We start from the raw sequence: 26,974 nt of genomic DNA, 5'->3' as shown, positions 1-26,974 counted from the left end.
CCCTTTTTCTTGCCTTGGGTGACTTGTCTTCCCCTTCCCTGGCTGGTGCAGTGAGAGCTCCCCCTCCTGTCCCAGCCTAAGCCGTGGTAGGCCTTGCTCTGCTGGATGACCCTCAGTCAGGAAATCAGGGTCACAGGCACATCAGTGATTTTGGTGTCCTGCCCAAAATTGGCACCAGAATTAATTCCCTGAGGGTGAAATACGAAAATCTTTCATATTAAACACAGTTATATGTGGACACACATTTGTATGCATACTAACACATATATACTATATTTTTTTTATATGCATATGTGTATGCACACATGCGTACACCATAGCAAATCTTCACTACTAGCAATGGCATTGCTATTTTAATTCAAATTATGTATAAAAATCATTATTTCCCACAAGCCCAACTAACTCACAAAACATAGTGTATTCAGCAGGATGAATGGTTTTTTTTTTTTTCCCTAAATGAATAGGTATTGGAACTGTGTTTGCAAATTTTAAAAACCTAGGTTTCTCACATGGTATATGCATATTGTAATTAATAATACGTATCTATTTAGAGTCAGCATCCAAGTCTAGATCAGATACAGCAATTAGAACATTACAGGTTTTTTGTTGTTGTTTTTTTTTTTCCTAAGACATTAGATAAAAGAAAATACACTTAGGAAATGCTTAACTGGACTTAAATTAAGCATTTGAGTGCTAAAATAGTCTCAGATAGAGATTTATTCCTAATATTTTCTGTGTGCCTAAAATGACAGCATGAAGAGCAGCACAAATGCATGCATCTTCTACCAAAAATAGCTGAAAAATACTATAGAAGAGTGCCTGCTGGGTGGGTTATAAAAGTAAAGTATAATCCATTAACTGCTAATTAGAAGCATCAGAAGCAGGCTTTGCTGCAATAAGAGCTGGCCCCTAAGTAGATGTTTCTGTAACCATTTAAAGGCACAGGGTTTCTCCAGTTGCTGAGAGTGGAGCTTGGATGGTTTCAGCATAAAGGCCATGTGAAAAGAGACTGTGGCACTTCGCCATGTTACCCAGCTGTTTTCTAAATATGATGACAGGTGCCATTTTTTCCATTTGATCGTGGAACGTAATACATCTTCAAACAAATTTTCCCCAACTAGCCTGGTGCAGTTACATTTCAGAGATTCAAATATAAGAATGTTTTTTCTCTGACAGACATGTATTGCAGAGTCTTTGGCAGATATTTCATTATCTGCTTTTTCCTCAAATCTGATTTTTATTGTATGTATTATTTTACTTTTTATTACTAGTAGGAGGGAAAGAATAAGCACTTGGACAAAGGATTTCATTTTGAAAGAGTTTCTTTGGAAAGAAAAAGAGAAAAAAAGAAAAAAGAAATGCTACGATTCATAATTAGACTCCATAAGTTTGCTTTGCAATAATGAAGAATTCTATTCTTCTTTGTCCTCTGCTTCCTAACAGATGAGATGTATCCCCACAATTTCTCCCATTCTTTATCTGACTGACCAAATGGTCAAACTGAACTCCTGCACACCTACTTAAGACTAAAAAGACCTTCTGATCCAATTGTTTATCAGAAGGCTTTAAGGAATTCAGGACAAAAAAAGGTGAAGCCTCAAGAAATGCCAATACTAAGCTCCCTGCAGTAGTAGCCAGGACAGGAAGTGGCAACTTTGGACATTAGCAACAAAGAGACAATGTCCGACAGTGTGTGACAGGCTCCAGACCCACACCACACTGGATATGGAGCCCATGCTGCCCCCACTCAAGTAGCCTTGAGTGGCCTTGAACAAGGGACGATGACAGGTTACAAATCTGGCTGTATAACTCGAAGAATCAGGAAAAAAATAAACAAGCAGATAACTAACTTCCCCTCTTAGGAAAAGGGACACAGCTAACATAACGGGAAACATTTCAGGTCATAGGTCTGAGCTTTATATCTACTTTATCAGCCAACTAAAAAACAAAGGAAGATAGATTGTGTCGGGCAGGAAATAAGAGTATTTTTTTCCTCTTTCTGCCTATCTCTGTCTACAAACATAAGAATTCTTTGTTTGCTTTGAAATAGTAAAACAGAGATTCATTAAGAAAAACTACAATAGCAGAAAATTATTTTCTGAAATTAAACATAAGAAACAATAACAGTACAATTATAATAGAAATAATAAAATAATTAATTTAAAACAATGTCTTAGGTATCTGTTATCACTGGCAACTACTTTTACAAGGTAGGTGATCACTTCTGCTTTCATTGTGGATATAAGAAAACCATAAAATACCCCAAAGCCATGGAGGGATCAGTGTCAAAGACATGATTAGTAGTTCAGAAGTTATCTGATTCGGGTCACATGGCATTCCAAAAACATACCTAAATATAGCATGCAAGAGATCTGCACAAAGAGCAATCCCATCATGGGAGCAAAGCAAAATCTCCTTTCCACAAAATTAATTAGGGTTATTTTGAGGCAACCCGATGAAAGCCAGGAGGAAAGATCAGTCCTTTCCCTGCCCAGTTCTGCAGGAGCAGATGCCACTGCTGGAGAGAAGCACAAGGACGTAGGGAAACTCTTACTGTGGGAAACCATACTTGGTGCTAGTGTGGAAAGGAGATGGAGGACAGGATCAAGAACATAACGTGGTGGAGGGAAGGATGACCCTTCTTGAAAAGAGACTGCAGGTAATCTAGGAGCAAATACCCAGCCACTACTTAAACTTCTTTTACAGCTGTTAGTAGTGTGATTCTAATGGAGTAAACAATCACCTTTTTGGAAAAAGAAGGTCAATCCAAATCTTAACTTCAGCACGGACAACCAGAACTCTGGGAAAAGCTAATTCTTCTAAAAGCAAAATCAAAATAAAAAGCCATTCAGAAGACATTGTTTCTAATACCCTGCCCTTTGATCTTCTATAAGGCTTTACCCTTTCCAGGGAGGAGGAAATTTCTCAAGAAATGCAGTATATAGAGCTAATTCTAACATAAATATAGGGAAGGCTGTATCAGAAGTATCTATATGAAAAAGTGTGTAAAACACCCTCAAAGTGCAGCAGGAACAGAAGAAAGGACAGAACGTTCCCAGACTCTCAGGCTTCTTTTGGTCCTCTGTGAAATGCAAAGGCTGTTTCCCACATATCCTGAATACTGAGTTTCCATTCGAGCTTTGCTTCTGACCGTCACTGCCTGACACACTCATTTCAACCAGCATCTGAAGTTCAACATTTCCCTGTAAACAGTAAAACCTTTTTTTAAAAAATAGCTTTTTTTTTGTTTTTTGTCTTTGTTTTTTTTTGAAGTCCATTCAGGAATGGCAGGATGAAACGCTTACATTCACTACAATGACTGTTCTACCTTTCTATCATGCCTGGTTCCTTTGTACTCAAGGAAACCTAGATGCTCTTCACTGAAGTATTACAACTGCACCAATATTGACACTATCTCAAAGGAAAAGCTGAAGACCAGGGTACGGCATGGACAGAGAATGGGTGACAGCAGGACAGAACCAAAAAGAGGTGTTTTTGTAAAGCACAAACTCATGCACACATAGCATAGCAGGTGCTCCAGAAGGCAGGTGCTAACAGTCTGAGTGCGTGTGGTACACGAACTGCAAATTTCGGCTTGAATGCTTCAGGCCATTAGCAGGTGCTTCAGGCACTCATCCAAATCAAAGTAAGAAAGTGGAAAGAGCCAAATGCTGGTTAAAGAGGTTTGCAAACGCGAAAATCCCAGCGAGGGCAGATGAAATGTTTCCCGGGTTGTGGGAGCAAGCAAGTAGGAAAAAGAAACAAACAAAAAGCATATGTAATTTTCGTAAAAAAAGGCTGTGTTGGGGATTTGAGTATCTTGTACTCAAGCCCCAAGATGCAAATGTTGGCTAAGATGCTGAGATCAGCAGTTACATGTCCTCAGGTGGTTAGAGACAAGGCAGAAAAGAGCTCGCATTTGGGGAAAATAGAGGGCCCATTTGATAACGCTTCACTTGAGCCTATGAGGGTTTCCCCTGTGGGTATTGTCCCAAAGAAAGCTCCAGGCAAGTTTAGACTGGTTCATTACTTGTCACATCCAGAAGGTGAGTCAGTTACTGATTACCCTGGCTCCCTTTTGAGTTCTGTTTCACATGCTTTCCATCAGAGAACTGCACTCTCATCAAGGCAAATGCCACACACGACAAACAGAAACGCAGAGGAAAGCTGCTTTTTAGTTGCTCACGGCAAATCTATACTTACTGCATTAGGCAGGATTTCATTATCAGTTTGCAAACCGTGGTTTTGGTAGCTAAAATATGGAATTTATAACCCATGTTATTGAGTGGCACTTTTTGATACAAAAGACTTAGAAAATATAGATACCTGGCACTTACTTTTTCTTTTCTTTTTTTCAATTAGCTTCCAAGGGGCCCAAGACATCAACTTTCCTAAATAAACAGATATCAGGGTCTGGAAGCTGGTGTGGTTTCCTTACAAAAGCTGAGTACTTACTTCCTTAGGGGTTAATTCCCTGCAGTCTCCTCAGCCTGCAACAGCGCCACTTGCTTTTAGTCCTGTTACACAAACACTACAGATAGGATCATCTCCTCTAACCTATTCTGGCCAATGTTAATATATTTAAATCAGATGGTCAGTTGAACTTCATTGGTAAAGTTCTTCTCGCTGAGGGTTGCATCCTTTGCCAGAGGCTAGCAGGCTTGACAGAAGGGGAGAAACAAATTCCTTTCACCAGAGTAACGTGAGTCAATATGTGGAAAGATACTTCCATCTGCTCTGTGTTTCTGGTGACATGACATTACCGTATAATTTGGTATACATTTCTAATAGAATACATAAAACAAGATAGCTCAGTGAGTACCGCTTACGTCCCACATCTATGGGAAGTTCTCTCAAACCATTTTCAACATACAGAGCTATATGAGCAGCTAAGACTTGCAATGGAAATGCTGGAGGGAAAAACATGTTGCTGTTTATTTTGAAGAGTTATGGCACAGACAGACTCATCTATGGTACACATCTAAAAGGAAGCACATGATATTCTCAGAACCCTCTCCAAAAAGACACATTTGGTCAACCACAGATATCACCAGAGAAAGGAACCTGCTGTGTCCAGTAACTTACAGACACACGCAACTCACTAGCTGTAACCAATCCCTAGAGTTGCCTGGGTTGTGTCTGCGGTAATTTTGTGTCCCTGTGTGTTACCAGAGCCCTGGGAGTTTCACGGTCTGTGGGCAGCAAATCGTCTGAGCCAAAAGGGAAGGTTCCACCTGACTAAGCCAGTAGGAGCTATATTAAGCTTTGTCTCAGCTGGAGGTCATTCTGCATATTTTGAAGGCTGCTTTCTTGGTTCTTGGTCAAGCAATCAGTGTCCAGAAATTAAGAGTTTGGTTTTTATAACGACCATTAATACTTGCAGCTCTTCTGAAGTCTAGTCTAGCCTCTACATATCTTAAGGTTTTAATTTCTAGAGTGTTTGATCATAGCCATTACTTTCAGGCCCAAACAGGATCTTCAGTTTATTCAGCAGTTGCTTTGTGTCTCATTCTTGTTGATATCTCAGTAGCCAAGAATTCATTTTTCACAATTCCAAAACATTTTTTGATACTTCCTGACCAAATGGGTTTGCAATGGAAATTGGTTTCTGCCACCATCTGTTGTTAAATACTTTGGAAGTGTGAGAATTTTCCTTCAGGAAGGAAGGAGCTGGAGGAGGACTCATGGCCAATCCCAATGGAACAGATATTCTTCTCCTTACTGTCTTTTTATGTGAAAGATTTGGCCTATTTCTCAGCAGCTGTGAAATTGTCATCAGCAGGATTCTTTACAAAGCTTGGTGGCATATGGAATATATTGCTCACTTCTTAGTACTGTAAAAACAACCTTGCTGCATAACTGAGCTAGGCAAAGAAAGCAGGTGCTTGATAAAAAATAACCATCATGCATCAAGCATTTATAGACATTGTGGAAACTCTAGACAAAGATATTTTGGAGACAATTCTGTTTATAAAGTAACTAAATAGCATTTTGGGAAGCTCCTAGGATTCAGAGGTAGAACCATTCCTTAAAACGAGCAGGTGAATTCACTCTGTTGAAGGATAACATCATATCCTTCCATTCTCTAAGGGGGCACATTCATGTTCCACACTTAAGTCACATCCATTCCATGACACTTAAGCAGTGCAAGCATCCAGTCTCAATTTTTGGTGCTACAGGAAACTAGCTATCTAGGATCAGGTTTAGTCTTACTCTTACATCTGTGGACGAGTCAACAAGTGAATCAAACAAAGTAATAATGATATTAGAAAAAAATGGCATTTGGTCAAACACAAAGTCTTGTAATTCTACCCCATTTCTAATTTGGTTCAAGTTCTCCCAACAGAAGACAGACAAAAAGCAACAAAAGATAAAAAAGCATGCTAAATTTTCTTAAATCTCAAACATGGAGCAATCAACAGCATTTTCATACACAGCTACAAAACACTACCTCTACAGAAGCTGTCAGAAAAGAGATTATGATGATGCGTAGTCAGCGTCCTCACTATTGTACATTCTGAATAGATTCCAAAGTCTGCTCAGCTGAACACAAGCACACACAGACACCTGCATACTCAGGGTCATCTGTGTTCTGCTGGACCACTGAAGGTCCATTTAAGTTTGGGATAGCAGCAAATAGCAGACACTCAATGATGAGTATGGGGCAGACATATAGTGACAATTCCCCACGCCACTCTTCCCAGCTTCCATCTATTTGTGGTTCAGAGACTTCCTCCAGCACAAAACACACAATTTTTCCAGATTAGCTATCTGCTTTTAGAACTTCTCACTTGCCGTTACAGACTTTTTTTTAGAGAACAGGGTCCCCAGCTACACCGTGCACTAAACAAGCCACTTTGTACCAGTACAGAGAAACCCAGCCTTCCTCCTTGAGCCAAGACGAGAGGGTAAAACAAGCACCTGAACAGCGTGTGCTGCTTGAACTGCCCAATGTGTCTTCTACAGGCAGCCAACACAGAAGAGGGGTCTGATGCAGTCATTACATTACACTACCAGAGATCCTTCTAACATGGTGACAGCTTGAAAGTCCTGCCCTAAGAGTTATAGTTTCAAGCAGCACATAGACTAATAAAGCAATAGGTTCTGGTCTGCCATGGATGGAGCTTTGAAGCTGCTATTCTAATCATCTCCTATCACTGCCTGGAGAGGACAAAAGCAGTCTTTCAGCAGAAGAGACCAGAAGCATCTAGTGGGAAACTGAAGAAGTACCAGTTCCATGAACAGCCATGAGACAGCACATACCCATTCTCTCCCCACGCTTTTACACTGAGAGGGTCAGTATTATTCTAGAGGTGCCCATAACCTCATTTGTTCATGGCTCAATATCCTTGCTATTTAAGCAACTCCTCATGGCACAAATAGCTGCTGATGCCTTACCACTCAAGAACATGTGATTAAGCCAGGAAAACCAAGGCCAAAGGAAAGAGCCAGTGAGTAAGAACAAAAGGCTCTCCTAGATGCTTTGCACTCTATTCATGTAACACATAAACCAAAAAAAATAATGCAGACTAAAGCCCACTGTCTAACTAAGCAGGCTTAAGTAACACTTAGCTCTTTTGTAATGCTTTTCATCCAGAAGTCTCAAAATATTTTACAGAGGCGTGCAGACAGGATAAGAGCCAGAACGCAGCCCACTGCTCCTGACTCTCAAGCACTTGCTCTTTCCATTTGACTACATCTCTACCTTCAGGTACACGCAGACTTTTCCTATAGTTGCCACAGAAAGATGCAGACATGCATCAAAAGAATAGTTTTTCCTTAATTTTCTCTGCACTTACTGCTTATAAAGCCTTGTTTTAATAACTTTCTTCAAAAATAATAGCTCACAATGCACATATGTTTCTCTACTTATCCCTACAAGTAAAACTTCTCATAAGATGCGATCCTTTCTGCTACAGTACGAAAACAGACAATAATCAAACTGGAAATGCATTTTCTCAAAGCTTTTATTCTCTCCTGCTTATAAAGGAAATAAATGGCAAATAGATTTGCCAATCATCAACACAAAATGAAAATGACTATGTTATCTTATACAGAGTGAACACAAAACTATGAAGAGCATGTTAGAAACAGGCAAAAGTCAGCATACTCTTTCCCCAAAAAGAGACAAGCTTGCAGAAATCATCACAGAAGCAGAGTTTCCTTACGAAATTCAAATGACTCAAATGGAACAACAAAATATATATATACATGAAAAGCTCGAAGTTCTACTTTCACTATGAGCTGTCAAAAGTCAGTACCAAGTGCAGCCCAAGCCAATAAAACATAACGTTCATCTACATTCCCAAATCAGAAAACTTAGTCAAATAAGTTTCAACCCACACTCCAAAAGAGAAAATGTGCAATAACTCCTCAAAGAGAGCAGATAAATTCCAGATTTGTACATATAAAGTATCAGACTCAGAACTATATTTCTGATTTTTAAAGCATTGTTAAGCAAAAGATATTCAGCATGCATCAGTGCCCATGGGCTTCCAAAGAAAACTAACAGAAATAAACTGCATATGAAAGAAAACGCATGCCAAAGCTCTCTGTTTAAATTTTAAGGTTTGCAATAGTAATAGTATTGTTCAGAGAAAAAAGGAAAAATCTACCAAAATGTATTGTGTGTTCTTACCAGCTAGAGCTGCTGGCTAATGAGTTCATTTGTGTAAATTCAGTTCAAAGACGACACAAATAGCATCTATTTTAGCTAGTGATTTTCACCACAGGCCATCTAAAGCAAGAGTTAAGAATGACCCTAAAACAGACCCCTTCTGTGTTCACATGAGTTTGTTTATTTTTGTTTTGCTCTACTTTAATGTATTGTATACATCCTGTTTTCAGCTCGTCTGTTTTGCCTCCTCCTGTCCTCCGCACTCCCAATCTGTCAGCAAGACTCGAGGGAGAGGTATTAAAAATGACCATGTTTTAGAATTGTACCTCACTGCATAACGGTCTTTCCAGAAGCAAAAGGACTAAAAAACTGAGAAGTTCCCCACCGTCTTTGCCTATTCAAGTCCACAGTTTGCTGACAGGAGGCCACATTTTAGTGTCAAAGAACAGGGCACCATCTTGTGTTTCCACATGATGGGTAGCGCTGGTAATCCTGGAATAGATCAGGCTGTTTGTGGAAAAAGTCAGCAATGCTGGGATGCTCAAAAACACCCTGTAGTATTTCACAGGGAATGCAAGCTGTGTGCTGAGACATGGCGCTGACACCGTAATATGGGTGATTCAGCACGAGTGATAAAATTTTATTTTTGGTCTGCTCAGGCAGTATTTGATTAAAATAGGATGAAGTCCTCACCAGACTTACTTCATCATTTTGCACCTATCCCATTGGGCCGCACCATTCTCAATCTCATGATATTTTCTACCGCTAAGAAGAAAGGTTTCTATTCATCAAATGGGCAAAGAGGGAGGGAAAGTCCTTGAAAACAGTAATTCAAGGAAGGAGAAGGAAGGCTTCCGTCAACTGGCAACCAAGCAGAAGCCTTCTGCTATTTCCCTACAGTGAAGTAATAGTATCTGGGCTATAGATATGTTTGTCAAACATATCTATAGCAGGGATAATTAAGTTAGAGCAGCAAACTAGCTGCATGCTTTGAAGTGTTCATGCAGTTGCTATACTAACCTTTCTTTCACCTGGTAGGTTAAGCTCACCAATCTCCTCACACGTACTTGCAGATTCGTGACCTATACTCTGACCTCATTATCACATCACTTATGATAGCTGAACAACTTGGAATGATATTCAAGGGTTTTATTATAAATAAAGGAGAGACTACCAGAAGCCCAAATACAGATTTCTGTTAAAGAGGAATAACTGCCTGAAATTTCTTACAGCTCCTTTCTATTAAGGAGTACAAATATTTTATAAACAGTTCTGTAAAGCACTGCTATTTTTCCTCTGTTGAGGTGTCCCTTTCAATTAGTGCCCATAGCCTTGATTCTCAGTATCCTATCACTGAGATAATAGAAAAAAAAAAAAAGAAAAAAAAGAAAAAAAGAAAAAAAAACACACAATCATTTTTACCCTGCTTGGCATGAAGCCCCACAAACATTTCAGTTTCTGTGTTGGTATCACTCAAAATAACAGTGTCAAAATATAAAATAAAGAGTTTTAAAACTCCTGTCTTTGGCAGTATTTTTTTTATTGTTGTATTACTAGCATCAATACCCTTCCCGTAAAGATCAAACCTAATGTTACGGTGAGGATTCTGCTGAAGTCTGTACTGGGGTTTCAATCACCAGCAAGAAGAGCACCAAAGGAGTATACAGAATATACAAAGATATCAAAGCAGATTCGCATTGATCTCAGTGAAGACAAGATTTTATCCTGCATGCTTTTCTGTACAGCTGGAGAATTATTTCATAGGTAAAGATCCTCACTTAACTACATCCTCCTACAAATCAGAGCTCTCAGCTTCCTGTTCTTCATGCAACTTGACAGGAGCCTATTGCCAGCCTTACCTTCTTCACAGTATGTACCTATGGAAAAAAATACTATTACCTTTAATTACATTTGTGTATTTCTAACTAGAGTAGGACTTTGTGCCCACAAGAGAGTCTCAAGACATTGATTTGCACTGCAATGGAGCAGAGCCCAATGGAGCAGATCCTGGGCTTGCTGCACTGAGAGACATGTGCTCCCGAATTTCAATTCACACAGAAATAACTGGTACTTACTTCTGAGCAAGAGCTAAAATGTTGATAAAAACTGCATTCTGTGTACTCTATGATGCAACTCCTGATTATTTTGTCAGAGAGAACTGCATTTGGAGCATCTGTGAATCTGAGAAATCCTACTTCAGCCACGACCACACGTCAAAGACATCACTCTTATCATCCTTGTAGTACCCATTCTGTGGGAAGATACAGGTCCTCGTTTTCCAGCAACTTCAGCTAGATATGCATCAACTTATTCACTCAGAAAAAAAAAAAAAAGAAAAAGAAAAAAAAAAAGAAAAAGAAAAAGAAAAAAAAAAAAGAAAATCTATCCCCTTGATGTATTTAGTTGTCACCACATTGTACCTCTGCCTTTATTTTCAAACAAATTCTTAGTTATGGATATTGTCCCTAGTACTTTTCAAAGTGTTCTCTGGATGGCTGAAGTCTAATCTACTTTGTATGTCTTATATTATGGCAAAAAAAATTCACCTGTACCCCAAATTCTTTACCTGTACCCATAAAGTAAAAAACCACAGAAAAATCTCTGAAAAGAAACAAGCAACAGACTTACCTCCTACACTTTGGCTGCCTCCACAGAGACAAAGCAAATAAGCATTACAAGGCTGAGAACCTTGTTTTGAAAATAAAGCTTCTTGCTTGCCTTGAAAAATAAGACTTCTTGCTTTTACAATGCATCTAAGCTCACCTCAGACACAGCATTCACCAACATGAAACACACCAGCTGACAGGTCATCAGGGATCCTAGAAGCTGCTTTTAGGATTAAGGAGTTATGGTGGGCAAGGGAGACCAAACTTCCTCTCACACACAAACCAAAGATTCAATTCCCTGCCAGATTACCTCCAATGATTAAAATACCCTGTAGTTTATTCTTAAAAGCCAGTTACTATGGGATCCATGAGAATTGATCCATTATCTTTCACCTCTGCATGTACTGTGCATACGTATATCATATGTAATATGGCTTACCAAATGAACACAAGCAATATTTTCCACTAATTGCAAGAGCCACTAAACTGAACCTTAACTAAAATTAAGTTGACTATTAAAAGCTCAATGAGTAACCCAGCAAACGGAAGTGCTGCATATAGGATTCAGCAAGCATGCAAGTGATCTGGTAGCCACAAAAACATAGTATTTGCTGAACTTCCTATACCTAAAATTGGTCACATACAATAGCCACACATTCATTACCTACTATGATTTAACACTCACAATGCTATCTCCTTCCTGCAATCAGACAGAAGTATGTTTCTTTCTGTCACCTTACTGTGCTATATCTGATTTGTCACTCTGTGTAGCAAGCTGGTATCCTCGGAGAAGTCCAGGAACAGATCTTCTGCAGTACAAGAGGTAAGACAGCAAAACAAGAACACTCACAGGACTGCCCCTGACAAACTTGATCAATCTGTCCTTGAAATGCCAGTGTGATTGTATGACAAATAATTCAAAAGTACAAGTGAAATTATGAAAGATGTGCCCAGGAGCTAATGTTTGTAAGCATTAAAATACTCAGATAAATATGTCACGATTCAAGCACGCTATGCTGAAAATACAATGTTAGTGGATTGAAAGGTGTGCAATACTTTATAACACATATACCCTCCATTAAAATAACAGATCTCTCTGTATCAATTTTAAAAACACATAGATAACATTCTTAGCAATTAAGATGTCATTATATTAGATAGTCCTAAAAATGTTATCTACTCAAACATAAGCACAACTTGTTTTTGTACAATACACATAACAATCACTATTAAATGTTAATTTTGTTCACTACATATCGGTTTCTTCTGATCACAGTTTCCTAACTTTCAGAGTACATCTGACTGTTTGTATAATTTCTAGGCTATACCTTTATAAAAATGTTTTTGGCTCCATACTGTTGTTTATAGGATTGCATACATACATAAATTAAAAGCAGTAATAAACAGCATTAAGATTGCACACAGTCCAACCATCATGACAAATTAGAAAACTAGGAACTTTCCTGAGAAAAATTCTGGGTTTTCAGTGGAAAAAAAAAGACTTACCCATTAATGTGCAGAAAAGTGTGCACAACTTCTGACTAAAAAAAAGAAAGGATGATTCAGTAGAAATTCTGACAAATTTTCTACGTATAGCATGCTCAAAAAAGAAAAAAAAAAAAACACCAACAGCCTAATGTTTTAAAAAGCAAAGTTCAAAATGAGCCTATAAGAGTTAAGGGAAAGAGTTAAGGTTATTGATTAAAGACTATTTGCTGATAAGGTTTCATCTATTTGAAATGGGATAGCATTTGGGACTACTCGAACAAAAGTCTACAGAAAACTGATACATCAAGGAACTGAGCATGATTTAAACAAACAGCAGACATGGCTAAGAACACAAAAAATGTCACGAGTACAGCTGAGAAATAAGTGATGGCACAGGACCACTTACTCAGCTGCTAACACAACATTATTTGCTTTTACCTGCACAAAGTAAGGCAGCCATCACTCCACTCACAGCTCAAGGAATTCAAAAGGTGATTGTTATTTCTGGGTATCCACATGGAACACCCCAACAAGTTCTGTTTCCTGAAAGCCAGACATTTGCCACACGTCACAGAGACAGGTGGGATTCTATGTGATTCCTTGCAGAAAAAAGTTTATAAAGTTCTTTCCTATAAAACTGCTATTACAAAACAGCAAGCCTGGAATCATCAAGGTGTGATAATATCACAAGCCAATACCCAAATTTTAGATGTTTTTATAATGTAATGGAACCCTCAGTCCTGATAACTACTCCTGTGCTTTATGCTGATAATTCATGAAAGATCATTGTCAGCAGCAAACAGTTCAAGACTGCCAGGAGGCAACAGCGAAGGTTGTGCTGCATCTTAAATCTCACTTCTTCTCTATGACCTTTGGCCCTACACAGTAATGAACAAATTTCTAAGTTTTGAAATCTTTTTCAAGGTTCCCAGATTGCTCCTGACAGAAATTTCATGAAAAGTCCTTTCATTTACGGACGCAACTGAAGAAGGTGAGATACATCACACACAGAGAGTCATAGTCCTGCAAGACAAGCTTGTTTTTTCTGAAGTCTGCTAGGACATGGAGGGAAAAGATGGGAGCAGAAAGGCTCAACCTTGTCAGGATGGAAATGCTTGAGAACATCCAAAGTACATCTTTGGTCATCTGGGAAAGCTGGATATCGAAAATAGTGGCATTCACATAGGTTAGGTAACTTCTAAGGTTAAATGGCAGTTCAGTGGGAATATTGAGGATCTAGATTTGGGCTTTCGATGCCTAAATCCCACTTAAGTCCCACTTAAAGCACCTAATCCTTTTGTGGATCCGAGCCTAGAGCTTTGCCAGAAAGAAGAGAGTCTGTGCATGCAAAAGCTAATGGTCAGCAGCAGTCTGGTTCTATTAAAACTAAAATATACAGAGAATGACCTTATTTTATACGAAGGAATAATACAGAATAATGAAAGACCTTCTAGTCACAGAATGTTAATGCAAAGTTAATCCAGCCAATTCTGACCACAGTCCTGTCTGTTGACCCCACAACACATTTGCTAATATGGAGAAATGTACAGTCCATAAGTTGTGGGTCTTTGATAACCCATATGTACAATTAACAAATGTACAGTTAGAAGAGTGGCATAGTTAGCATGGTTTTGCAGGTTTATAGTTAGAAAGATTATCATGGTGGAAAGAGACAATCAAAAATGAAATGCTTACCCACATTATAGGCTCACAGAAAAAAACTCCGAAAGGAGGGATCTCCAACCAGAGATCCTTTCCCAGTGGCAGTCAGCCCTCAAATGGGGTCTGAGAGGTGCAGCCAGGCTCCACCCCTTCCGGTCACACAGCTGAATTGCCTTCACCTGTGCTCCCAGGGCTGACCCAGTCCTCACCCAGGTAATCAATCAGTGGTTCAGGCCATGACTCAACAGTTCACATAAACCCATGGGAAGAAGCACATTCAGAAATGCTCATAAGACTGAGTGAGTTCTCAAAAAGCTTCGCTTACTTGCATCAGCTAAGAAATAAACTAGAAGAGAATGGAAATGTATCAAACACTGTACTGTTCACATAGAGTTAATAATTTAAAGAACAATGTTCTGTCATTCAGCGACCAAATAGTTTGCTATGCTCCATGAAATTAAGTAGCTTCTGCCAAGTTCTCAATAGCCAGTAGTCCACCTGAGAAGAACTACAAGTTTATTTCTCGTTTACCTGCATCAGAACTGGCAGTCTCAACAGTTAAGTGTGAGCAGATCTAGGTACTAATTTACTCTCTATTCCTTACACTTGGCCATCCATGTAAAGATTGCCTTTACTTAACAACACTTGAGTTTAGCTGACAAGACTATTGACATGATATTTACATATCCAAAAGCTACCTAATCAATAAAAGCAATTTGAATAGAAGTGGTAGATTAGAATTACAATCATAAAATACAATTTATTATTATTAATTATTAATTTTATTATTATTATAACCATGTTTCAAAGGGATATTGCCATTAGTTGTTACCAATTATTTTTATAGAATTTCTGCTAGTCACCAAGGATGCTCTCTATAGCACTACAACATTTGCCTTACTGTATACACTGAGACTTCTCTACAAGTAAAACGCCATGGTCTCCATTCTGGGGACCCAAATCCATCATTACAAGGCTCTGTTTCCAATGAGAATTCTAGCCTAAATCTTCTGCAAATACCCAATACAGCACCTGAACTTTACAAACTGGGAGAGTAACAAAAGAACTTGCCTTTCAGCTCTTCTTATCTACAAATGGGGAAAGAGTTCTAGCAGCTCATCCACTAACTGCTCAAAGTTTTACATTACAAAATCAATTTTTGATGCAAAATACAGGAAAGTAGACTTGTGCATACACCACGAATTGCAAAGATACCAAAGATATTTTGAGCAAAGGAAAACCACCTATTGTCCCATTCAGATAAGTCCATGGAAGCATTGCACGCTACTTCCTTCCTGAATATTTCACTGTCTTTCCAGATTGAAACCTGGTTCTTCAGCCAGGCACAACAATTCTCCATTCCCCCACCTGTTTTTTAAGAGTTGCAAGAATTGTTAATGGTACATAAAAAGCCCATGGTGGATAGCCCAGTGTGCTTTCTCCAGGTCATTCAGATGTTGGTCTCAACTCATTGCTTTCATCAACACGTTACTGTCAGTTCTCCCAGATTGTGCATACAAAGTTACGATGGTGCCCTCTCTGTCTCCTCCTTTTCAGTAATTCTGCAGGTCTGATTTACAAGAATATTCTCTCTATGACCAGCCCCAACAGAAAATGTTTTGCAATTTGGCTTTATTTTTTTCCCAAATCTTCCTTTGCCTCCTTATTGAAAAGTTGGTTGCTTGTTGTTTTGTTGGTGGTGGATTTTATTTTTCCAGTAGAAGACAGTCTATTTTTGTCTGTCCTATGTGAGTGACTTGCTGTTAATCTATGTATAAGCTAAATCTTACCTTTCTGACTCACACAAGCAAAACCACCCAGCTTGACAAGTCATCTCAGAAGAACAGGGAAAGCAAGACTTGTCCTGTATCTACCTACACATCTTCAGTTGCAACCTGTGTTTGACAGAGATTGATCATCTGTAAAAGACTGATGAGAAATTCTTTAAAATATATTCTGATTTCTGAAAACATATAAACCATAATTACTGGTAAAGCAACATCTATATATGGAAATCTAGAAAGACAGAAATAATTGAAAATAGAAATAATCTAGACCTAGACTGGAACTACTCCTGGCTTTTCCAAAAGATGTAAGTGTTGAGGAAATTCAGTACTCAAATGAGTCAAGTTGGTATGCTTCAAGGTGACATTTCTGCCTACAGAACACTAAGAGTTAAAATTTTTGAGACATTTAGGGTGGAAGTTGTGAGTTTAGATTGGTAGTGATTTGAGCTGTTGTATTACATAAAGCAAAAAGATATTTTTGTTTGCATTTCTGACCAACTGCTATTATTATTCCAGGTTCCTTCTTACAAAGGACGTGTGGTTAGCAGAGGCATGACAGGAAAGCAGCGCCCAAGAACAAATTAATGGAGAAATATTAGTGGAATGCAGCATGCTTGAGGGAGAGCCCAATTTACACAGAGAAATAACTTAAAGCATGGCCATTTGTGCCTGCACACACAGGGACGTAGCAAGGTTTGGTTAGAGCACGCACACGGAAACGGATTTGGTTATGGTTAGAATTTGTGAGTGACAGCCATGTGACAGCTGGGAGTCAGCAAAGATTTTGTAGGGATGGAAATTCTTGAGATAGGACACACGACTGCTCATGCGATCTGCATGTGCCTATCATCACGCTGTATTATAATAGCTGACACCCCGGTGTACCAGTTATCCAAAGGAGAGAGGCTATAAATTAGGAAGAGGATTTGAGGAATGGTGGATATGAGAAATGAAAGTCATATCATTTAAAAATGAAGGGATAAATATAACTTGTTTTCCTGTTATCCAAACAAGCAAACAATTTCCAACCAAACCGCACACCAGTACTAAAACTCGCATTTCCATGATTTATCATTAGTGACAGGTTATTATTTCCTTACAATTTAAATTTTTTTTTCCCTTTACTAACTTACCTAGAAAGGCCTTGATCCTACAAATACTTATACAACTACCTAATTTTAAGTACATGAATAATCTCACTGATTAGAATTACTCATACATTTTTGGGATCAGGGTATAAGCCATAATGTGCAATTAAGCAGAGGCATTTCCAAACACTGCTTCATTTTCCCTTCTGCGGGTCTCACGCAAATGTGAAGCTCCCAGAGATGTTCAATTTAAATCAAACCTACAAATCTGAAATACTTTCCCTTTAACACTGAATTCAAGCCGATACAGTATCACATGACCTTTACCGTAATTTCTATTAAAATCATTTCATGTCTGGTTGCTTCTGCTATCCTGGCTCATTTGTATTGTTTACAACAAGTCATTGCTCTCGACAGTTAGTGGTGGCTGAATCCATGGTTACCAGTTTTTACATTCACTAGTTAAATGGAATGCAGCTCTTCTGGGGGGTTTCGTGGAGAAAGCTCTTAAGAAACCACAATCCAGCCATCAATCAGGCTAACCTGGGAGAAATTAATCATATAAACATAAGGATTGTTACATATTAAAAATTTATCAAAAGGGAGCTCTGGGCTTTTATTAGTTGTAGTCACAAAAGCGGACAGGTTCGGCTCTGACTTAGTGCACAGAGGACTTGGTTCTGTGGTCTACATCTAACATTCGTCCATGTTGTGCCTCCTCTGGTGCTCACTGCTAATAAAACTATACTATTTAGAGGCTTTAAAAAAAAAATCTCAAACACTTATTTTACCAGAAATGTGCTCAGAATATAAATAGTTCTTAAATACAGGTTTAACCAGACTGCAGTCCCAGCAAAGTAACTTAAACAGACACATACAAGACCGTAAAAAACAGAACAGACAGCTCTGAGTAGAATTCAATTAAGACAAAAAATACCCCCAAACGCTGGAATGCTACTAACGAGTAAATTAAGCCACAAAAACAAATATATTTTATGGCTACCTAAGAACAATGTGCGCTAATTCCCTTTGCCCTGTTATTTATAGTTTGTCGTAGGGTGGGGTTGCCAAAATCAAAAAGCAAAGGTAAAACTTATCTGCACAATGGCTACCAAAAATCATTTAAAATGCCTAAAAACATTAGAAAAGTTCTGTACAGGATGATGGCTACAATCATTGTCCCACGAGAGCAACGAATAGTTAAATCAAACACATTACTAGCTCATCTACTGCAAAGTCACTGTATCAGAAGCCCGAATTGATTTGTTTCCTTAGAACAAACTGAAAATGAACGTAACATAACATCTGAAAACAATCCCTCCTGCACTGCTAATCGGATACTGTATAATGGTTGATTGCAGCGTTGCTCTGTGCTATTGTTGCCTATAGCATACATACTTACAGGTTCTGGGTTCTTCCAAGAGTTTGGTGCAGTTTCAAGGACAAATGTCTTAAGGAAGTCTTTCTACTGTGCAGCAGTGATCCTAGCTCTGATCTCATTACATGAGCAAAGTGCTAAATCTGACAATATAAAGAAAACTTCCTGTGTGAAGAAGAAATCTTGGAAAGTCTCAGGGTTAAAAAGGCTCCTTAAATGTGCTGGTTGATTTGCTCCTTAGTTGTGTATACACAGTAGCAGCTGATCTCTGTTTGCAGCCCTGCAGAAAGAAACCTTTGCTGAAAACCAATGGCATCACATTTCAGTGGAGCTATTGCCAGGCTCTGGAGAGCAGAGCAACCTTTGACAACTTCACCCAGCCTGAATCACTGGGGCTTGCTGCATGTCCTGCAGGACTTCAGAAACCCACGTTTACCGTATTACCGCCATTAACACTATCTGAAACCCCTGCTTGTCACAATACAAGCAGAAGTCTCAGTCACTGTAAAAAGAGGTTTTAGTCTGTCAGGACTACAAACTGCAGAATTCACCATGAGATATTTTTCTTTATCTTGATCGTGGCATTTGCAGATGAGAAGCTGTGAGCTGCACCGAAAAGCATTTTATGCCTCAGAATTGTTCAATAAGTACAGTGGGCATCCTGCTTATCCTAAATATAACCTGAACCTACCCTGTATCAGCACACACCCCAGCTGTTTTCTTCTGGTACGAAGTACAAACCAAGAGATTTGGGGAGTGGGAGGAGGCCAGTTCTTTCATTTAATAGCCAAGTTAGACCCCCTAGCACTGGATCAAATCTGTAAAGCCCAGTGCCCCCAATTTAACAAAGCCTGGGACTCGAGTGCTATTACTCCAACCACACACCAATACCACCCCAGCTTGAAGCTTGGCCCCAGCATCATAGGAGACAGGCAAGGACCCAGCCCCACTCCTGCACCTATTACTGCTGTCCACATGAATTGATGAAACTGGAAAAGCAATATATAAACATGCTAGAGATGTTTCTACCCTAAACTTGACAGCAAGAATTACTAAGGATTAATTTCAGTTTAGTTGCCTCAGCACTTAGCTCAGAGTAATGTCCAGAACAATCATGACCCATGTCCAGAGCACGACCAAGACCCTGCATGCTGCTTTCTGGGGGTGGCTACCATTCCCTGCAGGATAACAGCCAAACCCCAAAACAACGTTTAGAAGAGCACTTTTTACAAGTACATCTCTACAGAGTTGGGTTAGGAGTAGCTAAGGTTTTATTTTAGGCATTCATAAAACAGATTATTCACCACATTCCTTTCCCCTTGGGCACTATGACTATCCTAGCTCCTAATATATTGTGTGTTATTTCTTTAACATTTTGAACTTTATTCCAAAGGGCAGAAAGCAAAACTGACAGTACATCAAGACAGCATGCTCAGTGCTTCAAACAGGAAAATAATTGAGATCCTGTGCACGCACTATATCTGAGCACGCACGTTGCACACGTGTGCACACTCGCAAGCACAAACAAGCATAAGTGTTGGCGGCCCAATTTTCAGAGGTACTCACGGTTGACACCCTTTGAATTAAAAAGCACCAAGAAGAAACATAAATCTTCTCCCTGGAGGGACGAGGCAAGCAAAGGAAATGCCATCTTCATGGTGAAGTTGGACTCTTTCTAGCTTCTACCACTGCTTGGCTGTGTAACCAGAACACACCACCTCACTTTTCCGTGCTGAAACCAGCATCATAAAATGTAATGCATGTTACAAAAGCAAGGTTTCTCTGCCTTCATTGCTCAAGCTGTGAGACAAGGACTGCATGTTGGGGAGGTAATGGACTAAACATGAGTTTCGGAGTGCAGCTCCGAGCTGTGCCATAAGAGCAGCAGTGACCTTGGACAACCTGCTCTCTGTGCTCCAGTACCCAACCTGCTGCCCAGGCTCCGCATACTTTGCTCCCAACCTTTGTCCACCTGGTCTCATTTGTCCTTAATTCAGCAAGAAATGTTTGGTGTCACTTTTCTTTTTCCTGTTAGAAATTCAACACAGAGTAAAACAAGCTCTTTGGCAGATGAAACCAAGACAGTCACCCCAGTGGAAACAGGAATGACAGTGAATGAAGTATCCTCACCAAGAGCCCACATGTCTACACAGATGGTCTGAATCTTCCGAATTCTGCAGGAGAAGAATAACCCAATCATACTCAGCAGTTCCACCCCCTGCTCACCCAAGTACTTGGTCAGGGCTGGAGAATACCCACCCAGGAAAACAGACTCCATTTCTCTTTCTATCTCCTACACGATTATGTCATATTGCTCACAGTCATGTAACTGTATCTGGGACACTTCTCCCTCAACTCTTTTTTGTACAAGTATACACTGATCCCAACACAGGACACACAAAAGCAAAACTCTTCTCCCAACCTTGCCAACTATCCCTCAACCTGGCACATTGCCTTTCCTTATTTGCCCCCTCCTGATTTTCTCTTTGAGTTTTCAGGGCACATGAAAAAGAGTTAGGAGAGAAATGAAGGGAAGCTAGTCCTGAGTCTACACAGTGTCAGAAGGTGTTTGACTCCATCCCTCCTCCACCTATGTCCAGGCTCCAGGAAACTAACCCTACTGCCTCTGACACCCAAACCAGTGCTGGTTCCAAAGGAGGGCTGGGCCATGCCATGCCATCCCTTTGTCCATCAGCTGTAACAATTTACAAAGCTCTCATCTAATTCATGAGGATCTTACAATTCAAAGACATCATCAACAGCCAGTCATTTAAGACTAACACTACAAACAACTAAAAATGGTGTGAAATCTCAGTTTTAGTAGGACTTTCGGAACGTTTGTTGCATATTTTAAAGCCTCCTTTCCAGAAGTCAAGTAATTAGTTACCAGCTTGCTCTTTTAAAAAGGGATGCCTGGGTAGTGTAACAAAAGAATTACTAAAAGTAACCACAGTGAAAAAGAATTCCAGCAGAAACATGACAACTTTAAAAGTCAGACCTTTTAGCTAATCCCCAAATTTTTGGTAGAAATCTTCCTCTTTTTTTTTTTTTTTTTTTTTTTTTTCCATTCAGAATTTTTCTTGAATAGAAGAAACTCAGTTCCTCCAGACCTGCCTAATTTCTGCATGCATCCCCAGTCAGCCCATATAGACATTAACTATGACTACTGTATTTTCTTTTTAACATTTTAATGCATTTGGATCCTTATCAGCATAAGGGAAACCTTCCTCATCCTCACTCATCAAGTCTACTCACTCTTCTCATGGAAATTCTTCCATCACGGCGTTTTGTCCCTTTTCATCTATGAAGAATTTCAAACAAAACCAAACACAGTCGCCAAGAAACTTGTATGCTTAAGCTTAGTGTTGTTCTCACTTGCAGCTCTGCAGCACCTGATCAGTCAGGATTCTCCTTCCTGTTCTATTTACTATAGTACAAAATATGACTATGTGTACGATTAAAGTTATTCTTTATCCATTTGTTTTCCCTAACATTCTTGCCTTTTATTTGCTCCCTAAAGTAATGAGCATATTTTGAAGCCAATATAAACAATAACATAGATGTAAATATTGCCACGGAGGCATCACAATAAATATGACATTCAGAATAATTCATTCAAGGTGCCTAGATCACAATTTAAATCCTTTCCCAATTTTAACCTAGGCTTCCGTCACAGATGCACTTAAGCCAAGGTGTACAGCTTCATGCTAGGCTGGTAATCCACGCTAACTAGGAAATAAATTTTCAGTGATTAAGTTGAATTGTTCGTACAAAACGCCAGCTTCAGCCTTTCACCCATACAAAATAGCTTGGAAAATATATACTGCATGTGTTTATTATAGCTACAGTTGCTATGAACATCTATAACTCTCCAACAATTTCTTTGATTTATGTTCAAAAACATACAGGGCATGAAATGATGCCTGCAACCTTACATTTCCCTCAAGAACATTGTGGGGAGAAGATATATTCCAAAACATCATGTTCAATTCCTTGTTATGTCTCCTTTTTAAAATAAATGTATGATAATCAATTACACATGCTTCAAAGCAACTGCCACTAGATTCCCCAACAGAAAAGCTGTTTGAGAAAAGTTCCATTTCCCTTTCCCCTAATGGCTGAGTTACAATAAGAGATCATATTCAGATATTAAAAGCAGAAATCGTGTTACAAAGGATGGGCCCTGCTCAGCCTGTATATGCACATACAGCAGCATGCGTGCCCAGACTTGACTCAGGACAAGGTTTTCAGCAAAGGAATATCTCCACCGATCAGCACGCCGACACAGGCACACACGTGTGAAGCACTCGCATGAAGAAATCCAGTTGATTTCAACAGAATGAAACAGGCAGTAAGCTAAAGTGTCAGGCTTGGCTTTCCCTTCAACCCCAATATGCAGAACATTCCTTTAAGAAGTCCATCCCACTGAAGCTTCCGCTAGGAACACAAATCTGCAAGTGCTGCTACCAACATCAACAAAGCTGAATAGCACCTCTGCTGTCAATGCTGGCGCACATAAGATTTGACTCTCCAGACCCGCCTGAACTCCATGAAAAGGTTGAAGAGAGCATTTACCCCGAGTATTGTAGAGAATGGGCTGTGTGCCATCAACAGGAATGTACAATAAGGGTTTCAACTCCACAACTCAGCACAGGGGGCGAAGGCAGCATCTTTCCTGTGATGGGGTGGTTTCCCCATCTGAGCAGGCAGGAGTGCCTGACTCAGAAAATGTCAGGACCTTTTGCCTTCCTGCACCAGATCCTTGTGCTGCCTTCATCCCAAGAGACAGCTCCCATTCCCCATAGCCCAGGGCTAAGTTGCACTGCAAACAGCTTGGGACCCAGGCTGGGTGGGACATACCCCTCCAAGCAGGGCTGACTCCTACTGGCACCCAGTTTAAAGCAAATATGGGATAAGATTGATTCGAGACTCGTTTCAAATAAAGCATGGCTCTCATCATCAGTGCAAGAGTGCAAAATGCACATGCCCAATATGGAAAGAGAAATAAATTCACTCACTACACCCATTTTTTCTGTCTTTCTTTGAATCAAACCCTCAGGGATTAAAAACAAGAGAGAAAATATTCGCATGCGCCCCCTTAAATACAGCACTACCATACCCATTAGTAATGAGGTCTTCAAGGAGGAGGGGAGTTTACTGGATGTGCCCAAACAGCCCCGGCTAGATAGCATCAACAGTTGTTCTCCTATTTTCACAGCAGGAAATAAGCAGGTACTGGCCGTATAGGAAGAATCCAGAGGAATCTAGGTCAAAATCAAAGCAAGACTGCTCTGTCCATTTGACAAAACTCACAAGCATACACAATACCAATGCAAAAACAAAGAACTGGCTTGTAATGCTATCTCTCTTAAGATTGCTAAATAAGTGTGCAAACATTGAACTACTTGGAGTGAAGACAACATTCCTTTTGTGCGACTTCTGAAAAGGCATTTAAAAATCAATCTAAAACTGCAATATTAGGAAATTTTAAAAGCATTATTTCAAACAGGCAGACTTGAAAGGGTCTCTTGTTCACGAGTAAATCTGCAGTTAGTTTTTCTAGTACTGGTGGTTCAATCGAAAGATTCACCAACTGCCCCCTGGAGAAAACCGAAGATCTGCATTTAAATGGAGATATAGTATTTCCAAATGCACAGTACCTGGAAGGCAGATACTGTCAAGGTTTCTTAGTGAGTGGATCTCAAATTGTATTAGGTACATTTCAGTGCTGTAACTATCCCCATTCCGCAGGACTGGGACTATTTCCATATCATTTTGCCACGTGCGTGCTTTGTAATATTTGTCCTGATAAGCCAAAATTAAACCCCCATCTGCAACACAGCCTTCACAGACTAACAAGGAATTACAGCCGTATAAATAATTTTCTGATACGCACAATGAAGACGATATTAGATAGCTCGGCTAGAAATCTTAAATAATTGAAAAGTATGATGACTTAATAGAGTAGTAAGCTTGGTTTACAACACAGCCAATTTAGAGTCATAAAAACACTGTGTAAAATTTTTATCTTGTGGTTGACCATTACATATCCTATTTATTATTCCAAAGTATTTCAACAGCATTTTTTCTTCATTAATGCGGCTGCTGGCATTTAGCACCCACTCTCTCCATGCACGTGATTTTCCTGGAACAGCTTTAAGAAAAGAAAACAAAAACGGAGCAGACCACTACGGGGCTGTTCCTCGGTACAATGTGCATCTTTTCACAGTCTGACTCGAACTGGCTTCACAGGCTGTAAAATACACTCAAAACCTCTGAGACTTAAATATAATTAATCAAAGCCATAGACGTAAAGTTAAAAGGTGCAGTGTGACTACTGATCCCGACACAACAGCAAACGAGGAAAAAAAATAAATTAAGAAAAAAAAAAATCAGACTTCATGAATACTTTGTTGCTAATGCACAGCAGCTCAAAGAGCGGTGATCCTTTTAGGAAAACACCTTAATTTTCATCTTGGAAAATCATAATAACCTTCCAGAAAAGTTTTTGCGAGTACATAACGTGGGGAGAGCAAAGGTTTAGAGTGCAAAAGACACTCGTGATCAGCTTCAAGCGCACAGGCATTAGTCCAGGCAGCCTCGTGCTGAAATTCAGGTTGCAATTGAATCGTCCCTGTAAACAAGGTTACTGTGAACGGCCCCAGATCTCCTTCCCGCAGCACCTTCAGCGCAGCCCTTCAGCTGTCTACTTAGTTCGTCCCACCTTATCTCGCAGCCCTGACATTCTAATGCTGATTCAAATTCAGGATTCAAAATGAAAGATGAAATCATCTCCAAGATCACTTAATATTGAAATACCGTTGCAGTAATAAGTGGTGCTGGGTTTGAGATAGGAACACGGCACTCCAGCAGTAACCTTTTAATTTCTGGGGGAAATAATAATAATAATAATAATAATAAAAACGGTATGGGATGACTGCGATACCATTAATGCAATCAATTTGTTTGCCTTATTTTGATAACGAGCACGCTGAATGCCACGTTTGCTTTCTCCTGCTCCCGGCACATCTGAACTGGAAGGTCCTGGAGAGGAACACGGGCAGCCAGCAGGGCCCCCCGGCCGCAGGGTCACTTCGGTGCCCCCCAGCAGCGGGGACGCGGCCCTACGGAGCACTTCTGCACGCTCAGCCCTGGCACACGCTCAGCGCACCATCTATAAGCTAATGTAGGTTATACCGCAAAGTGCTCCCGTCCTCACCGCGGCCGCATGCAACGTGTGCGGCACGGGAACATTCTGTGCTCGAGAACAGGGGGAAACATGTATCAGATAAGTTTTACGCTCTGTATCTCAGACAGGGCTGCTGCTACATGTTTAAAACTTCGGTGCTTTCAGGCAAAAGGCGTTCGGGTTCTCACCTCCTCCAGCTCCATCCCGCGGCCACAGCGGCACTTTGAGGCTCGGGGTCACCCCGAGCAACAGAGAGGAGCGGGGGCCGGGCCGCCTGCCCTGTGCCATTCACCTTCACTCGCACTCGGCTCCTTCCCACCGCCTCCCCCATCGCAGCCGCCTCCCACGCGCAACCCAAAGCGCCTGAACTCCACGGACGCTCCGAACGCTGCCCGGCACCGCTTCTGCCCCCCTCACAACGCAGCCCCAGGCCCGGGGCACGCAACGGCGTCCCTGCCCCCCCGCTCTCTGCCCGCACGTGTGCCCTTGCGTCCCTCCCCCCACTTCAGCCCGGCGGGGTCCGGCCAGGCCCGGCGGCTCCCGCACGGCTTCGGGACGGAGCTTTCCCGAGGGGAAGGACCCCCCCGTGTTAAAGTAGCGGTCACCCCGGGACCCCGAACTCTCACTGTGCCTCCGTCACTTCCCCGGCACTCCTGACCCTGCGAAGGGGGGGGAGGGCAGAACTGCGGGGTTAGCGGAAAGAAAAAGAAAAAAATCGCACCCCCTTCACCCCCCTCGCTAATTGCCGATGACCGGGCGGGCCGGGGGACGGCGGGTGAGTGTGCGGGGCTGGGGGCGGAGGAGGGGGGGGAGGTTGGCCGCGGCTCGCCTCCGCGCCGCCCCCGCCCCGCCGCAATGTCAGCGGGTGGAGAGGGGGCCCCGCGTTACCTGGTCAGCGCGGAGCCGCAGGCCGGCTAGTCAGGTGAGTCGTCGGGGATTTTAAAGAAGCCGAAGCCGGTTTCTTTGCTAGGAAAGTCTACAACACCATGCAGGGACATTGCAAAATCTTTACGCACGCCTCCTTTCCCCGGGCTCCCCCGACCTCCGTCGGAGAGGGGGGAGCCGCCGGCGGGCGCAGGCCGAGCGGCGCCGCTGCTGCGGGGCGGGGGGCGCGGGGGGCGGCGGCGGCGGCGGGCGCGGCCTCGGCGGGCGCGGGGGC

General features: G+C 40.9%; 1 protein-coding gene across 4 annotated transcripts in view; it reads right to left on the bottom strand.

Annotated features, from left to right (window-relative positions):
• ESRRG (estrogen related receptor gamma) overlaps positions 1–26,974 on the bottom strand; it is a 381,433-nt gene that overhangs the window by 336,347 nt on the left and 18,112 nt on the right. The window contains exon 1 of one of the 4 annotated variants that reach the window (XM_090135029.1): positions 26,704–26,856. The exons of 1 other annotated variant lie outside the window; for it this stretch is intronic. Coding sequence is in view for 1 of the 3 variants with exons in the window: in XM_090135026.1 (XP_089991152.1) it covers positions 18,651–18,748 (98 nt within the window). In the remaining 2 variants the exon portion in view is untranslated. Of the gene's footprint in view, positions 1–18,650; positions 26,566–26,703; positions 26,857–26,974 lie in introns of those variants that run through there. 2 more of the 4 variants (XM_090135030.1, XM_090135026.1) reach the window with 2 other exon arrangements.

This window comes from Phasianus colchicus, chromosome 2 (genome assembly GCF_987193195.1).
Source record: "Phasianus colchicus chromosome 2, bPhaCol1.hap1.1, whole genome shotgun sequence".
NCBI lineage: Eukaryota > Metazoa > Chordata > Aves > Galliformes > Phasianidae > Phasianus > Phasianus colchicus.
This window is presented reverse-complemented; position numbering and strand designations above follow the sequence as displayed.